This window comes from Apodemus sylvaticus, chromosome 6, assembly GCF_947179515.1.
Source record: "Apodemus sylvaticus chromosome 6, mApoSyl1.1, whole genome shotgun sequence".
Taxonomy (NCBI): Eukaryota; Metazoa; Chordata; class Mammalia; order Rodentia; family Muridae; genus Apodemus; species Apodemus sylvaticus.
In genome coordinates, this window is record NC_067477.1 from 52,905,407 (window position 1) to 52,919,075 (window position 13,669).

General features: G+C 43.0%; 2 protein-coding genes across 5 annotated transcripts in view; both read left to right on the top strand.

Annotated features, from left to right (window-relative positions):
- Positions 1 to 4,848, top strand: part of Sos2 (SOS Ras/Rho guanine nucleotide exchange factor 2) — a 97,648-nt gene extending 92,800 nt beyond the window's left edge. For 2 of the 3 annotated variants that reach the window (XM_052185740.1, XM_052185741.1), the window contains exons 21-23: positions 861 to 902; positions 3,072 to 3,181; positions 4,030 to 4,848. In XM_052185740.1, coding sequence (XP_052041700.1) covers positions 861 to 902; positions 3,072 to 3,181; positions 4,030 to 4,539 — 662 coding nt within the window. In that variant the 3' untranslated portion in view covers positions 4,540 to 4,848. The remainder of the gene's footprint in view (positions 1 to 860; positions 903 to 3,071; positions 3,182 to 4,029) is intronic. The other variant, XM_052185742.1, reaches the window with a different exon arrangement.
- Positions 4,849 to 6,605: 1,757 nt separating this feature from the next.
- Positions 6,606 to 12,471, top strand: Vcpkmt (valosin containing protein lysine methyltransferase). Of its 2 annotated transcripts, XM_052185745.1 has the most exons (6): positions 6,614 to 6,981; positions 7,069 to 7,179; positions 7,349 to 7,418; positions 8,628 to 8,747; positions 9,948 to 10,052; positions 12,168 to 12,471. In XM_052185745.1, the coding sequence occupies exons 1-6, from the start codon at positions 6,716 to 6,718 to the stop codon at positions 12,180 to 12,182; spliced, it is 687 nt and encodes a 228-aa protein (XP_052041705.1). In that variant the 5' UTR covers positions 6,614 to 6,715; the 3' UTR covers positions 12,183 to 12,471. The 2 variants fall into 2 exon arrangements, with proteins under 2 accessions (XP_052041704.1, XP_052041705.1); XM_052185744.1 differs by lacking the exon at positions 12,168 to 12,471 and having other exon boundaries at positions 6,606 to 6,981; positions 9,948 to 12,160.
- The last annotated feature ends 1,198 nt before the right edge of the window (positions 12,472 to 13,669 follow it).

The window sequence follows — 13,669 nt, forward strand, 5'->3', positions numbered from 1 at the left end:
AGCTGGTGTGGGTCCCGTGAGTGTGAAGCAGAACTGGTGTGGGTCCCGTGAGTGTGAAGGAGAGCTCGTGTAGGTACAGTGAGTATCACGCTCATGTTACAGACCAGCACAGTAGGAAGTGCTGGGAGAGCTTTGTTATTTCTGTAGGTCATTTTACCTTGGATGGGGCAGGGTTTGAGACAGGGTCTCTACATGTGTAACCTAGCTGTCCTCACTGTGTAGACCAGGCTAGCCTCATACTCACAGAGATCCACCTATTTTTGTCTCCCAAGTGCTGGGATTAAAGACATGCAGTAGTGAATTTTTTATAAGTGAAAATTGTAGAAACCATGTAATCCAACCCAGGCTTTCTACCCCACGTAGACCCTTTACTTCCCCGAGAAGCACACATGCAACCTTTCTATTTACAGTACAAAGCTGGGCAGCTGCCTATCCTCTCTGTTCTCAGAATCTACTTTCCTGTTGCTAACCTTGAGGTATTACTACTTACTGAGCTTCATCTGCTCGAACTCCAGCTGGCCAGCCCTCAGGGCCACGTTCTCTTGACTCCTAACCTTGGCATCTTCTCTTTCCTCCTCCTGTACCTTCTTCTTCCTCATGGCCCCCTCTGATCCCCGAGGCCAGGAATCTAAGCCCCACCTATGTCTTTCTGCCCAGCTATTGGCATCTTTGTTTACCAATCAGAAATAACTTGGTGCCAAGGTGTATGTGCGGACTCTCTCATCTTTCAGACAACCAGGTCTTGGGAGGCCATGCTTAGCTTTACAATATATAACAAATGGCCAAATCTCAGTAGAAAATATCTAAAAAGGTCGTCCACATTAGCTTTCTGTTCAGATGACTTTTTCTCTCTCTAATAGGCAGCAATACCATCTTCGCTCCAGTCCTCCTGCCACACTCAAGTAAGTAAGACATAAGTTAGTTACAGTAAGATGATCATAAAGATCATAATCTGATTTATTGAAGGTGTGTTTCCATGTTTGGATGATTTCAAGAAGAAATTGTATGCTAAAGCAAAAATATATATTTCTGATGTTTGTAGAATTCCTGAAGAATAGAAAGGATTTTATATTAAAATTATGTAAAAAATGTTTTTCTTTATTCTTCCCTCTTCTCATCCCCCATTAAACACACACACACACATACACACACACACACTCACCTACCTACCTACCTACCTTCCCGATCTCCACTGATGCTAGGCAGTTGTAGTACTGAGCTGCATTCCCAGACCAAAAGAAAATTTCATGAACAGTCTGAATTACTTACAACTTGGTGCTCCTTAAATTTTGTGAATTTTTGCTTTAATCACTTTTAACATATATTTTTGACCTTGTCTGAACTTGAACAAACTCCTCCCCATCTTCAGACTTATTAGGGATCAAGTAAAATAACTACAGAGAACACCCAGCACGCTCCTTGGCCTGGAATGTAGAGTAAATTCACCTCAGCTGCTTGACTTCTTACTGCTTCTAATTTCTCCTGAGAAAGATACAGAGTCAGTTCCTAATACCTGTATCCAATCAACCACATATTGAAAACATGGATAGGCCAACAGTGGTTATACCTGTACTTGGACATGCAGAGTCTTTTTGCTATTTGGCATCATTTCCTAAACAATAATTTATGTAAGGGTTACATTGTGATAAGTAAGATAAGTGAAGTCTATTGACAAAGTCATAAGATTTATACACTCTGCCATTTTATTGTATTTATTTATTATAAATAAGTACACTGTAGCTGTCTTCAGACACACCAGAAGAGGGTATCAGATCTCATAATGGATGGTTGTGAGCCACCATGTGGTTGCTTGGGATTTGAACTTCAGAAGAGCAGTCAGTACTCTTAACCACTGACCTAGCTCTCCAGCCCATATGGTTCAGCACAACATAGTTAACTGGGCTCGTTCAGTCTCATTATGGGTGGTTGTGAGCCACCATGTGGTTGCTGGGATTTGAACTTAGGACCTTTGGAAGAGCATTCAGTGCTCACCAGCCCCTCATTTGATTTAAAAGACTAAAGTATTGGTGAGTGCTTACATTCATGTAATATCATGGAACCAGTTGTTAGATACCAAGGGACAATTGTACTAAATATTAATCATGTGCCTAGACTGTGCATGTTTGTATGGGTACACGTGTACATATGTGTGTAGAGGTCAGAGGTCAGCCTCGGGTGTCCCTCCATAGAGCTGTTCACCTTGCTTTCTGAGGCAGGATCTCACTGGCTTGGAGCTCACTGAAGGGCCTGGACTTGCTGGCCGGGAGCTGCCCGAATGCTCTGGCACCGCTATATTAGTGTTCAGTCATTAGTTATAGTGTAGCTGGGATACTTGAGTTTCCTCAGGAATCCACGGGCACTTCTGCTTACCATGGTTGGTTAAAATATAGTGGAGTCCTTCAGGACGATTTATATTACAGACTTTAATTCTGGATTCCTTACTTATGCATAGTAACTAGACTTATGTTGTATTAGAAATAGTTTCTGCTCAGAATGGTATTCCTCTGGAAGCTAATACACCACCATACAAGTGCACACATGAGTGCACATGTATACACACATTTTCAGTTTTATTTTGTTTTAGTTTTTAAAAGATGTTTGAGGGAGGGTTTCTGCTTTGGTTTTAAGGAGCTGATCATCAAACCTCAGGCCTCACCCATGCACGGCAGGCATCCCATACTGAGGTATAGCCTCAACTCTTTTTTTTTTTTTTTGATACATATATATTTTTTATTTTGAGATAGAGTTGCTGAGTTGCCCAGGCTATCCTTGAACCTTGTGATCCTGCTGCCTTAGTACCTGTGATTATAGGCCTGCCCACCAGGGCCTAATCAGAATTTCATTGTTAATCTTAATAATGTGCCTTCATTTAAATATTACAACTGCCATGTGCCAATTGCCCTAGTAGATGCCAGGGCTACAGACACATGCGCACAGGGGTGTGGAAAAGACAAAAGAATAAAGAGAGAGAACACATTTGACAGATACGGTAGCAGAAGTCGTCATGAGTTATATTGGAGTCTGTCCTGTAACTGCACAGTGAATGTTAAGCTAGTCTTTTCCGTCCCCAGAGACTTTCTTCAGCTCATGTGGAAGTTTACATAAACTGAGTGAAGAGCCACTCATCCCTCCTCCGCTCCCCCCTCGGAAAAAAGTGGATCATGATGCTCCAAACTCCAAGGTAGTCACGTGGGCCTGGGCTTGCCTCCCATCTGCAGAGCTGTGGGTCTTCAACGTAGTACTCTCGTCCAGATTAGTTTTAGAGTGTGTCAATCATAATTTAGCCACATTCTACGAATTTTTAAAATCTATATTGCTGTGTTTGAAAAATGCTTTAAGTAATTGTGTAATAAATTTTTAAAAACTTAAAAAGAAAGTAGAAAATTTCAGATAATCAGAAGTACATTGTCTTTATTATGCAGATTGGGGAAGGAGGGTGGAATTACTATTTGAAAGAACCTGAAAACTTTAGACCAGTGCTTCTCAAATGTAAGGGCATGTCAGAATCACCTGGGAAACTTCTTCAAAGTGGGCTGTTGAGCCAGCCTCGGGTTGTCAAGCTGCAGCTGGGCCTGCGTGCTGAGCCATCCTCGGCTGGAAATGATGCTGCCACTCCCTGGGTCACACTGTGAAAGCCACTGCTCTAAGCATCATGGGAAAAACGGAAGTAGATGTTAGAAGTTAGGTATTAAATGCCGTTGATAACAGGGCCTTTCACATCTATAAAACTGTTGTTTTCACTGACCTGTTGCCATAAATAAGCTTTATAAACTTCTGGAATATTGGAAACAAAGCAAGACAATATGGAGCACTGTGTAGTAAGGTTTCAGGGATAACATCTTAAATATCCAAATGTTAAACTGAGCCTAGGATTAACTGGAAGCAATTTAGTTAGAAACCTGATAATTAAACCACATTAATTTAATTTGAGCCTCTAGGTTTAACTTTTCTCAGAAGAGGTTTCCAGTCTTTTTAAATTGTCTTGTACATTTCCCAAGAGACTTCTATGTCCCTTTCTGTTCTATTTAGGGAGCTATGAAATCTGATGATGACCCTCCTGCTATTCCACCAAGACAGCCCCCTCCTCCAAAGGTAAAGCCAAGAGTCCCTGTCCTCACGGGGACATTTGACGGGCCTGTGCCCAGCCCACCTCCGCCTCCTCCGAGAGACCCCCTTCCTGATACCCCCCCTCCGCTTCCTCTTCGGCCTCCGGAACACTTTATAAACTGTCCATTTAATCTCCAGCCGCCTCCACTGGGACATCCTCACAGAGACCCAGACTGGCTCAGAGACGTTAGTACGTGTCCTAATTCACCAAGCACTCCTCCCACTACGCCCTCTCCACGAATCCCACGCAGAGGCCACTTGCTGAGCTCCAGTCACAACAATCTTGCTCCTCCTCCAGCTCCTCCTGTTCCGCCAAGGCAGAATTCAAGTCCTCACCTACCAAAGCTGCCACCAAAGACTTACAAACGGGAGCTCTCCCACCCACCACTGTACAGACTGCCTCTGCTGGAAAATGCAGAAACCCCTCAGTGACCTTGGCCACATGTAGTCATTGACACTGGAATAGTATTTGTAAAGGTTTTTAATTTATTCAAAAAGACATAGTATTTTAGTATTTTTTACAGAAATGCTACTGATTAAATAAGCTTTTAAGAATTAGTAAAATTGTTGGATGGCAGTGGCGCACACCTCTAATCCCAGCACTCTGGATGCAGAGGCAGGTGGGTTTCAGGGTTTGAGGGCAGCCTGGTCTACAGAGCAAGTTCCAGGACAGCCAGGGCTACACAGAGAAACTTGTCTCAAAAAGTCAAAACACAAACAAAAAAAGAAAGAAAGGGGGAGGGAGGGAGGGAGAGGGGGGAGGGAGGAGAAAGAGAAGAAAGAAAAGAATTTGAAATATTAAAATGCAAAAGCCCTTCACTGTAGCCCTCAGGTGATCAGTAGCATTGCCCAATCAGCTCCTCAGTGCTGCCCGAAGGCCAGTATAATGACTCTGTATTGCACTGTAGACTGCTAAAATATGGCTCAGAATGATTTCTGACTGCACTGAGAGGGCCTAGTGCTCAAGGGCGTTCTCAAGCCTGAGTGACAGATGCCTTTTTAGGGCAATGAATCTACACAGTTCCAGAGGATGTGTGGTGGTGTTACTGGTTTTTAACCCTCTGACCATCTTCTAGCTTTTAACTTCATTTGGTTTTTACATCTAGGAGGATTATGTTCTTAAGCTCTTTGAGGCCATGTCTTAAATGTCAGTATTTGCTGCTGAAGACAAAAACAAAAAATAGAATGAAATAATAGAATGCACTGTGTTTATTATTTTGTTAAAATTATAAACAATTCTACATAACCTGACTATAGGAGGGCATGTATCTCATTATGATGTGCCTTTTGTTTTGCAGTGTATGGTGTCTTTAGCTAATGGTTTGCCTATTGTTTGGGAAGACAAAATTAATATGCCATATATGTACAGTTTATTTATATTGTATATATTTAAAGATAATGCTAATAACATGTATAATGTAAGTGACTTGAGGCCTATAATACAATCTGCTATTTTACTAATTTGTAAGTCTGGAACAAAAGTTTCTCATGGCATAAGAACCAACTGCCACCTGCCTTGTCTTCAAACCTATTAACTGTCTTTAATCTGGTGTTAACTGAAATTTATTAAAAGGTTTTCCAGATTAGTAATCTTTAAACATAAAATACTTTAAAAAGCTTTATTAAATTTTTTAATCAGACAGGATAAAGCTTAGCCATTTGGATACTCTCACTCAAAGTGATCAAGGTATGTTATGCTGATAGTGCAGTAGCAGCCATTGTGAAATAGCCAAAAGCCACGTTGTTTATCTACTGGTCTGTGGCCTTTTACTGTGCTTTGTATCAGAGTTCATAACAAGATTAATAAATCACCTCAGTCTTAATTTGTAAAACATTTGCAATATTATTTTTCATCACAAAGAACAAGGAGAAGCTGGGTACAGTGGTGAACACCTGTAATCGCAGCACTTAAGAGGTTTAGAACTGAAGCATCTGGAGTTGAAGGCGGCTCAACTACATGAAAGAGTTTGAACCTACTTGGGATACAGGAGACCACCCAGAAAACAAACAAACAAAAAGCAACAAAGCTGAAAAAATCTAGAAGAATGAATATCATGTTTGTTTGTGTGTGTGTGTGTGTGTGTGTGTGTGTATACAAACCAGAGATCCAAAGTGAAAGTTAGGCCAACCTGCAGGTCTCTCCTACTATGTGAGTCCTGGAACTCGGGGGACCTTGGTCTTGCTGGCTATCTTTTGGCCCCGTGGGGTGTAAATGTTAGAGGATTAACTTATCTTTATCATCAAAAGCAAGTAGCACGTTCCCAGCCACCACTTTTATGCACTTATATGAAAAAGAAGCACAGTAGGAAAACTTCTTGAATATAACCAATTTCAGGTAGGACCGGATAGCCTAGATCTATAGCCAACAGCTCCATGGGGGCCATTCTCCAGCTACGTAAAAGCACTGTCCTTTGCTGCTAAAAGAGCCTATCAAAGTAGCAGCCAGCTGAGCCACTCCCTGGTAGGTTCTGCTGCTTCCGGCCGACTTCCTGGTTTTGAGAGTCACGCATGCGCTTTGGCCAGCCGCTCTGCCGCTGGGAGGTACGGGTCCTGCGTGGGCGTGACGTTAGCTCGTGCCGCAGCCTGTGGCGGCCTGGCCGGGTCAGGGATGGCGGCCGCCGGGGAGCCGGAGGTGGAGGACCCGCTGTGGAGCTTTGTGCGTGTTCTGGAGAAGCGGGATGGGACAGTGCTTCGACTGCAGCAGTACGGCTCCGGAGGCGTGGGTTGCGTTGTGTGGGACGCCGCCATCGTCCTTTCCAAATACCTGGAGACGCCGGGGTTTTCTGGCGACGGGGCCCACGCGCTGAGTCGGCGCTCAGTGCTGGAGCTGGGCTCCGGCACGGGCGCCGTGGGGCTCATGGCTGCCACCCTCGGGTAAGAGCTGGCGGGAAGGTGGCCCAGCATCGGTCACCGGCGTGCAGCCGTGCGCCTGTACCTCAGTCGAGGTTGTTTTTTTTTTAGGGCAGACGTTATAGTCACTGATCTTGAGGAGCTGCAAGACTTGCTGAAAATGAATATTAATATGAACAAGCATCTTGTGACTGGTTCTGTTCAAGCCAAGGTACTGAAATGGTTTGTATGGCCTTTCGGATTGTTTTAAGATAACCGTTTACACGTGCTTTAACTTGAATTTAGCACAACGCATGCTTATTATGAGGGAAGCTTTCTGCTTCCCATTTCTAAAAGGAACACTTTAAATCGTCGGGTCATCAGTTAAAGACTTATGTTTGACATTTTTAAGGGGTGAAGACATAGAAGACTTGATGTCACCAGACTACATATTGATGGCAGACTGTATATACTATGAAGAGGTGAGTAGTCGAGCTGGTGTGTCCTGAAGCCCACAGCTCCCTGGTTTAACACCTCCAGGGGTGGGATATTTTTTCTATAGATGATGCGGCAGTAAAGAGAAGATAAACTATCAAGGGCCGCACAGTCATACAATTCAGTATCAGCACACAGGCCTGTGAATGAGTGGTGGTTGAGAAAACTTAAGTGCATTCTACTGGAGGCTTTTTGTAAAATTTTAAAAGGATTTTCCGATCCGGATATATTCTGGAAAACTAAGATACCTTCTGTTTGTTTGTTAATTTGTTTTCTTTGTTTTCTTACCTTTGCCATTAACTGATGTCAAATGCAATGACACTGAAAATTACTTAAAATGCAAGTTGGTTTGCTCCTAGAATCCTAGCACTCATGGTTGCCAGCACACTACAGAGTGGGACTCTAAAATTAGTGACTTCTCAGTGACAAGGTTTTATTATTAGACTTGTATGGTTCTCTTTACATAATCAGTTTATGCAGTGTTGGACAGTACTTAGTTTTAAATTAATGCCTTGAGCCAGCTGATGTTCAAATTAGTTAGGAGCACACATTGTTCTTCCAGAGGACCCAAGGTCCATTCCCAGCCCCCACATCAAGCAGCTCACAGCCCCCCTGGAAGCCCAGCTCCAGGGAGATCAGTTCTTCTGGCCCCTGAAGGCACTAGCCCATACTTATACACAGACAAATACATGCATATAATTAACATAACAAAAATAAAATTTAAACCAATAGGGTCAGGCTAGCTTTTGTAGACTAAGTTGTTGATTGTTAAAAGACCACATTAACTTAGATGAAATGAAACTAAACTTGTAAGACTTGAGTCTAGCTAGATGTGATGGTACAACTTCTGTAATCCCAGCACTGCAGAGGCTGAGATAGGATCACTGTAAGTTCAGTGCCAGCCTGGGCTACATGACTAGATCCTTGTTCAAAACAAACACAAAAGACACAAGTCAATTCTGCTTGTTTTCCTGAGGAAACAAGTATAAGCCTTAGGGTTCTTGAAATTTTTTTTCCATAGAAATCAGTATAATTATTGTTAGTAGTTGTTTAACTGTCTAGTTTGAGAGCCTTGCTTAGTTGTGTTGATTTAGAATGGTTTGACTTGAAGGCAGGGCCTCTACCTCCCAACCCCCTTTCTGTAATAGGAAATTCTTGAAGTAATAAACTGAAAATTGTACTTTTTTTTTTAATAGTCCTTGGAACCATTACTGAAAACATTAAAAGATCTCAGTGGATCTGAAACTTGTATTATATGTTGTTACGAACAACGTACAATGGGGAAAAATCCAGAAATTGAGAAGAAGTATTTTGAGGTGAGTACCGCGTAGGGCCATCTTTGTAGCTGTTACCCTCTGGGGCAGCTGGAGGTGGTCGCTGCTGTATTCTAGGCAGTTTGATGTGGGGAAAACATTGTCTTGATTAGAACGCAGGGAGAAGTTCTCCCCAAGCCTCCTGCACAGAGCCCGCTGCCTCTGACCTTGCCAGTCCAGAGTTTTCTGGCTGTTGTCACAGTCCATACTGTTCTACTGCGCAGTGCCAGGGGCTGGTGAGGACACGATTGTCTTCTGAGACAGTTGTCAACACTGTTAAACACAAGACACTTTGGGAGCATATCAGCAGTGTATTTTAAAGCTTACATGATAGAAATGTGGAGGCAGTGAATTTTCCTTGTGTATTTTCCTATATATTTTCATTTTACATGAGTAGCAATTTCCAGGGTTTTGTTGTTTTGTTTTTTGAAGATTTTTAAAATTCTATGTATATGGGTACACCATTACTCTCTTCAGACACACTAGAAGAGGGTCCTGTTACAGATGGTTGTAAGCCAGCATGTGGTTGCTGAGATTTGAACTCAGAACCTCTGGAAGAGCAGTCGGTGCTCTTAACCACTGAGCCATCTCTTCATACCCCTTGTTGTTAGTTTTTAAAATTGCAAAGGAGTGCCTGTCTTATATATGTTCCTCCCTCCAAGTGGGACGCACAATGCATCCTACTAAAACCTGGCTCATCCTGAAGCTATATCTATAGCCCTGAAATTCTGTGTGCTGAAAGGACTACTTTGGCCTAATGACAAAAACAACTATATGACTTCTTCAGATAATATATGCTGTATGTTATAAATATGCTTAATTATTAAATTATTAATTATATAATCCATGTTTTTCATTAAAGTAATTCATATTTACTTTGATTTTTTTGGATTTTTTTTTTTTTTTCGAGACAGGGTTTCTCTGTGTAGCCCTGGCTGTCCTGGAACTTACTCTGTAGACCAGGCTGGCCTCGAACTCAGAAATCCACGTGCCTCTGCCTCCAAGTGCTGGGATTACAGGCTTGTGCCATCATATTTACTTAAACCATGTATAGTGCACATATATCAGGCTCTCAGCTCATGCGGTTTCATCCAAATAACAGCCCCAGCATAAAGATACAGAACATTTCCAGACTTGAGAAGGCTTCCACGTTGCTCTTGCCAGTCGGTCTGAATTTAACATAAATGTCCTTTAAATTTCTAGCTCCTGCAGCTAGACTTTGACTTTGAAGAAATCCCTTTGGACAAACATGACGAGGAATACCGAAGTGAAGACATTCATATTGTATACATCAGAAAGAAAAAGCCAGTACGTGCATTCACAGTTCTTCATATCTGATTTGGTCAGCTGGTTCTTGTCTGTGCGCTAAGCTATGGCCAGGTTCATCACCACCACATAGTGCAAAAGAGCTGTGCTGACTGGCATGCAGTATTTCCTTTGTTCTCCTGTCTCGCCTTGGAGTCTTGGTCATAGTCTCAGGACTCTTGGAGACCAGGCTGGGCTACACAGTGGGACACTATATCAAAAATCATGTAAGGCTGCCTTTGTTTCTACCATGCTGGAAAAGGAACCTTTGGCCTGACACGATAGGCAAGCTGTCTACCACTGAGCTAAGCCCCCAGCCTGGTAGGCCCCTTTAAAGTCCTTTCAGTTACAAATCAAATGGCTGAGTAACTGAGAATGTCTGTGAGCAGTTATTTTAGGACAGTAAGATACAGAAAAGTTTATCGTGCTCCCTTCAGTCCTGGATTTGAGTGGCCTTACCTGTGGGGCCTGTGAGCAGGCTGTAAGTAGTGGCCAAGAATGTGTGACAAAAGAGACCTAGTCACCTGGCCGATGGTGAGAAAAGAAGGGGGCGGGCTCCACGGCTGGTCTTTAAGGGCATTATATACCATGTATATACAGTATATGTACAGGTGTGTGTGTGTGTGTGTGTGTGTTCGTGTTCTCAGTGTTCCGGTGCTCCTCACAGTGCCTCAAGGGGTTCTGTAGATTACACTTCTGACTTTTCTAAAGGCTAGTTGTAACATTTAGACTTAATCATCCTCATTTTCCTTTTACAAGGAAATTGGGCAGGCTGCTGTCAGCCTGGCGGTCTTCCTGTCAGACCGGCGTTTCAGTGTTCATGTGTTTCAGTGCTCGCCTATATTGCACCTGCAGTTCAAGCCTGTGGCAGGGGGAGTCTTGTGTGCCTGATTGTGGATGTGGGTGCCGTAAAGCAGAGACATCGGTTTCACTAATGACGCTAAAATCTAGCATGTTCCACTTCTTTCTGATGATTTTGCTCTGATGGAGTTCAATGAACACCTGGCTTACTCTGCTTTTCTAATGATAAGGATTCTAGCCAACACCACGGTTTTAGGGACCAGGAGTGGCGGGGTAAGGGGGTTATAATTCAGACTGGTGTGGAAGGTGCTGAAAAGGCAAAGAAAATATGTTCTGTGCCTTAGGGGATGCAGTGTTTGCTGAAGCTGCTGTACAGTTTTCAAAGTAGAATTTTTTTGAGGCCTAAATATCCTTTATGTTTCTGAATATAAAGGGTTGTATTGTTTTTAAAAGACCTGTTTCCTGTATAAAGTCTTTTTATCACCAGACAGGAAATGTCGCCAGCGTTCAGTCCATGCTGTGTACTCTGCGAGCTTTACAAGTCTGATCTTGTCCTGTGTTCGTCTGTGTCTTGATCTCTTTATCCAGCAAAGTGTTTTCCGGTCCCTCCGTGTCGCATGCCTCGCCTCATCCTCATCCTCACCTCACCTCACCTCATCCTCCCTCCTCTTTCTGGGTCACATCCCCGAGCGTGGTTCTGCTTGCTAAGCCACTCTCGGTCATCAGCTGGTGACTTTTCTCCCGTGTGCTTCTGGTCTGTAAGTAATGACCCTGCCAGGAACACGTGTGTACAGAGTCTTCACAGTATGGTGAAGTCTCCAAAGCTTCCCAAAGCTGCGGTTTTCTCTGCACCGTCCCACCATGGGTGTGCAAGGGCTCCACCATGGGTGTGCAAGGGCTCCACTGCTACAAGTCTCACTCATATACTGGTGCTGTCTGTCCTTTTCCTCTCAGCTGTTGGAGCAGAGAACACACAGGATTTCACTGTGGGTTTTTTCTTAATGATATTTAGCATCTTCTTGTGTCACTGGAGAAATATTTGCCCGTTTTTAAATTGTGATGTCTTAGACATTCTATGAATCCTTTACCACTTGATACCAGATGTGCAGTTTACAAATTTCTCCTATTCTGTGGGTGTCTTAAATTTTATGATACTGTTGTTTTTGCCACACAACGGCTTTTAATTTTGATAATATTCATAATCTGTTTCTTCTTGATTGCTTTAGATGTCAGCTAAGAACTGTTTCTCTTGAAGTGCATTTAGCCACTACTTGGTGTTGTCAAATTAATGTTTAAACTCTCCCCCTTTCCTTGTAGAAACCGCCATCATGAAGACCTTTCCCATCTTAGCCACGCCCCCAGCATCCTGGGTAAGGTAAAGATGTGAACGGAGCATGTGCATTCCGCATGGAAGATTGCTTAAAGATTCCTCCAGCATGTCTTTAGAGATGTGGCACATGGATGACAACTACCTTGGACAGCCCACAGTGTGAAATGCCTGCCTGCCCGTGGGCTTGAAATCTAACTTAGGTTTACTGGGCTCAGCATCAAGTTCTGCTTAAAAGAAACAATGACAATCATTCAAATAAAAATTAATTTTGAGGGTAGCCTCAAGTCTGAAGCAGCATGGTTGACTCAGTACATTTTCAAGAAACTTAGAAATAAGTTGGTCCAATTTCTAATGGCATCTCTTACTGTATAGTAATGTCCTGACCGCTGGTGTCATGGTCGTGCACGCCTTTAATACCAGCATTGGGGAGACAGAGGCAGGTGGCTCTCTTGAGTTCCAGACCAGCCTGATCTACAGGGCAAGCTGGTTCCAGGCCTAATAAGACTGTCTCGAAGGAAGGAAGGGAGAGAGAAAGAAGAAAAAACCCAAAACTATATTTAAGTTAATCCAATCCAGCTTCTAGTGATACTATCTTTTATTATATAATATTGTGTAAGGTGGAAGCGGTGAAGTCTGTTTCACTTTATGACATAGTTGTGCAGAAGCTTTTCTGTTTTTCCCTTGTGTTATGTTTAATACTTAACTTGTTCTTTGAAAAGAAACTGAAAATATTATTTTGCACCTTTATTGGCCAGAGTTGTTTTCCGCCATCACGGGTAGGACTGGAGTTCAGGGTGCTATAGCTTGTCACCAAGAAGGCAGGAGACAGGAACAAGTGCTGACTCAGAGGGAGGCGTGAGGAGAGCCAGTTGCAGGCCTCTGTGCTCGCATGGCTCCAAGAGTTTTTCTTGGGTATTCAATCCAAAAAAATCTGATTTTAAACTAAGACATCCATCATGCTTAAATGAAGTTTTGTGTACATTTATCAAGTAGTTTTTACTGTATTATCTAATAATGATCTGCTCATATAGACTAATGTGTCAATGTCTTGAACACCACCACCAGTTCCAAAAAGTAGTAACCAGAAGGAATTGTGGAATTTACAGTTGTTGGTGCTAGATGGCACATTGTATGTGCTGAAATAAACACTGTTTTTGAAACCTTGTGACTCGGCTTCCAAGGCGTCTCTGAAGAGATGGACATTTATAATGAACAGCTGCTTTCCAGAAAGCAACAGCAGCTCCATTTAGAGACTTGGAGACAGTCAGTTCGGAACCATTCTTTCTTGGGAGCTTTTGCCAGTCGTTAAAGCTAGCTTGCTGTTACATTTTCGAAGTACTGTGCCCGTGCATGGCACTTCTCGAAGCAGGCCGCCCCAGGCAGGCAGGCAGACAGACAGACAGACAGGCTGCCTGTGTGTGGCTCCACAGGCAGCAGCTTGGGCCTCACAGCTTACTCCTTAACGTGGAACTGGAGTGAACAGCGGCCT

Excerpts from the sequence above, each read along its gene's own strand:
- Vcpkmt (XM_052185744.1), top strand. The coding sequence starts at position 6,716 with ATGGCGGCCGCCGGGGAGCCGGAGGTGGAGGACCCGCTGTGGAGCTTT. Across the intron at positions 6,982-7,068 it reads CTCATGGCTGCCACCCTCGG|GGCAGACGTTATAGTCACTG; the intron begins GTAAGAGCTGGC and ends TTTTTTTTTTAG. Across the intron at positions 7,419-8,627 it reads ACTGTATATACTATGAAGAG|TCCTTGGAACCATTACTGAA; the intron begins GTGAGTAGTCGA and ends TTTTTTTAATAG.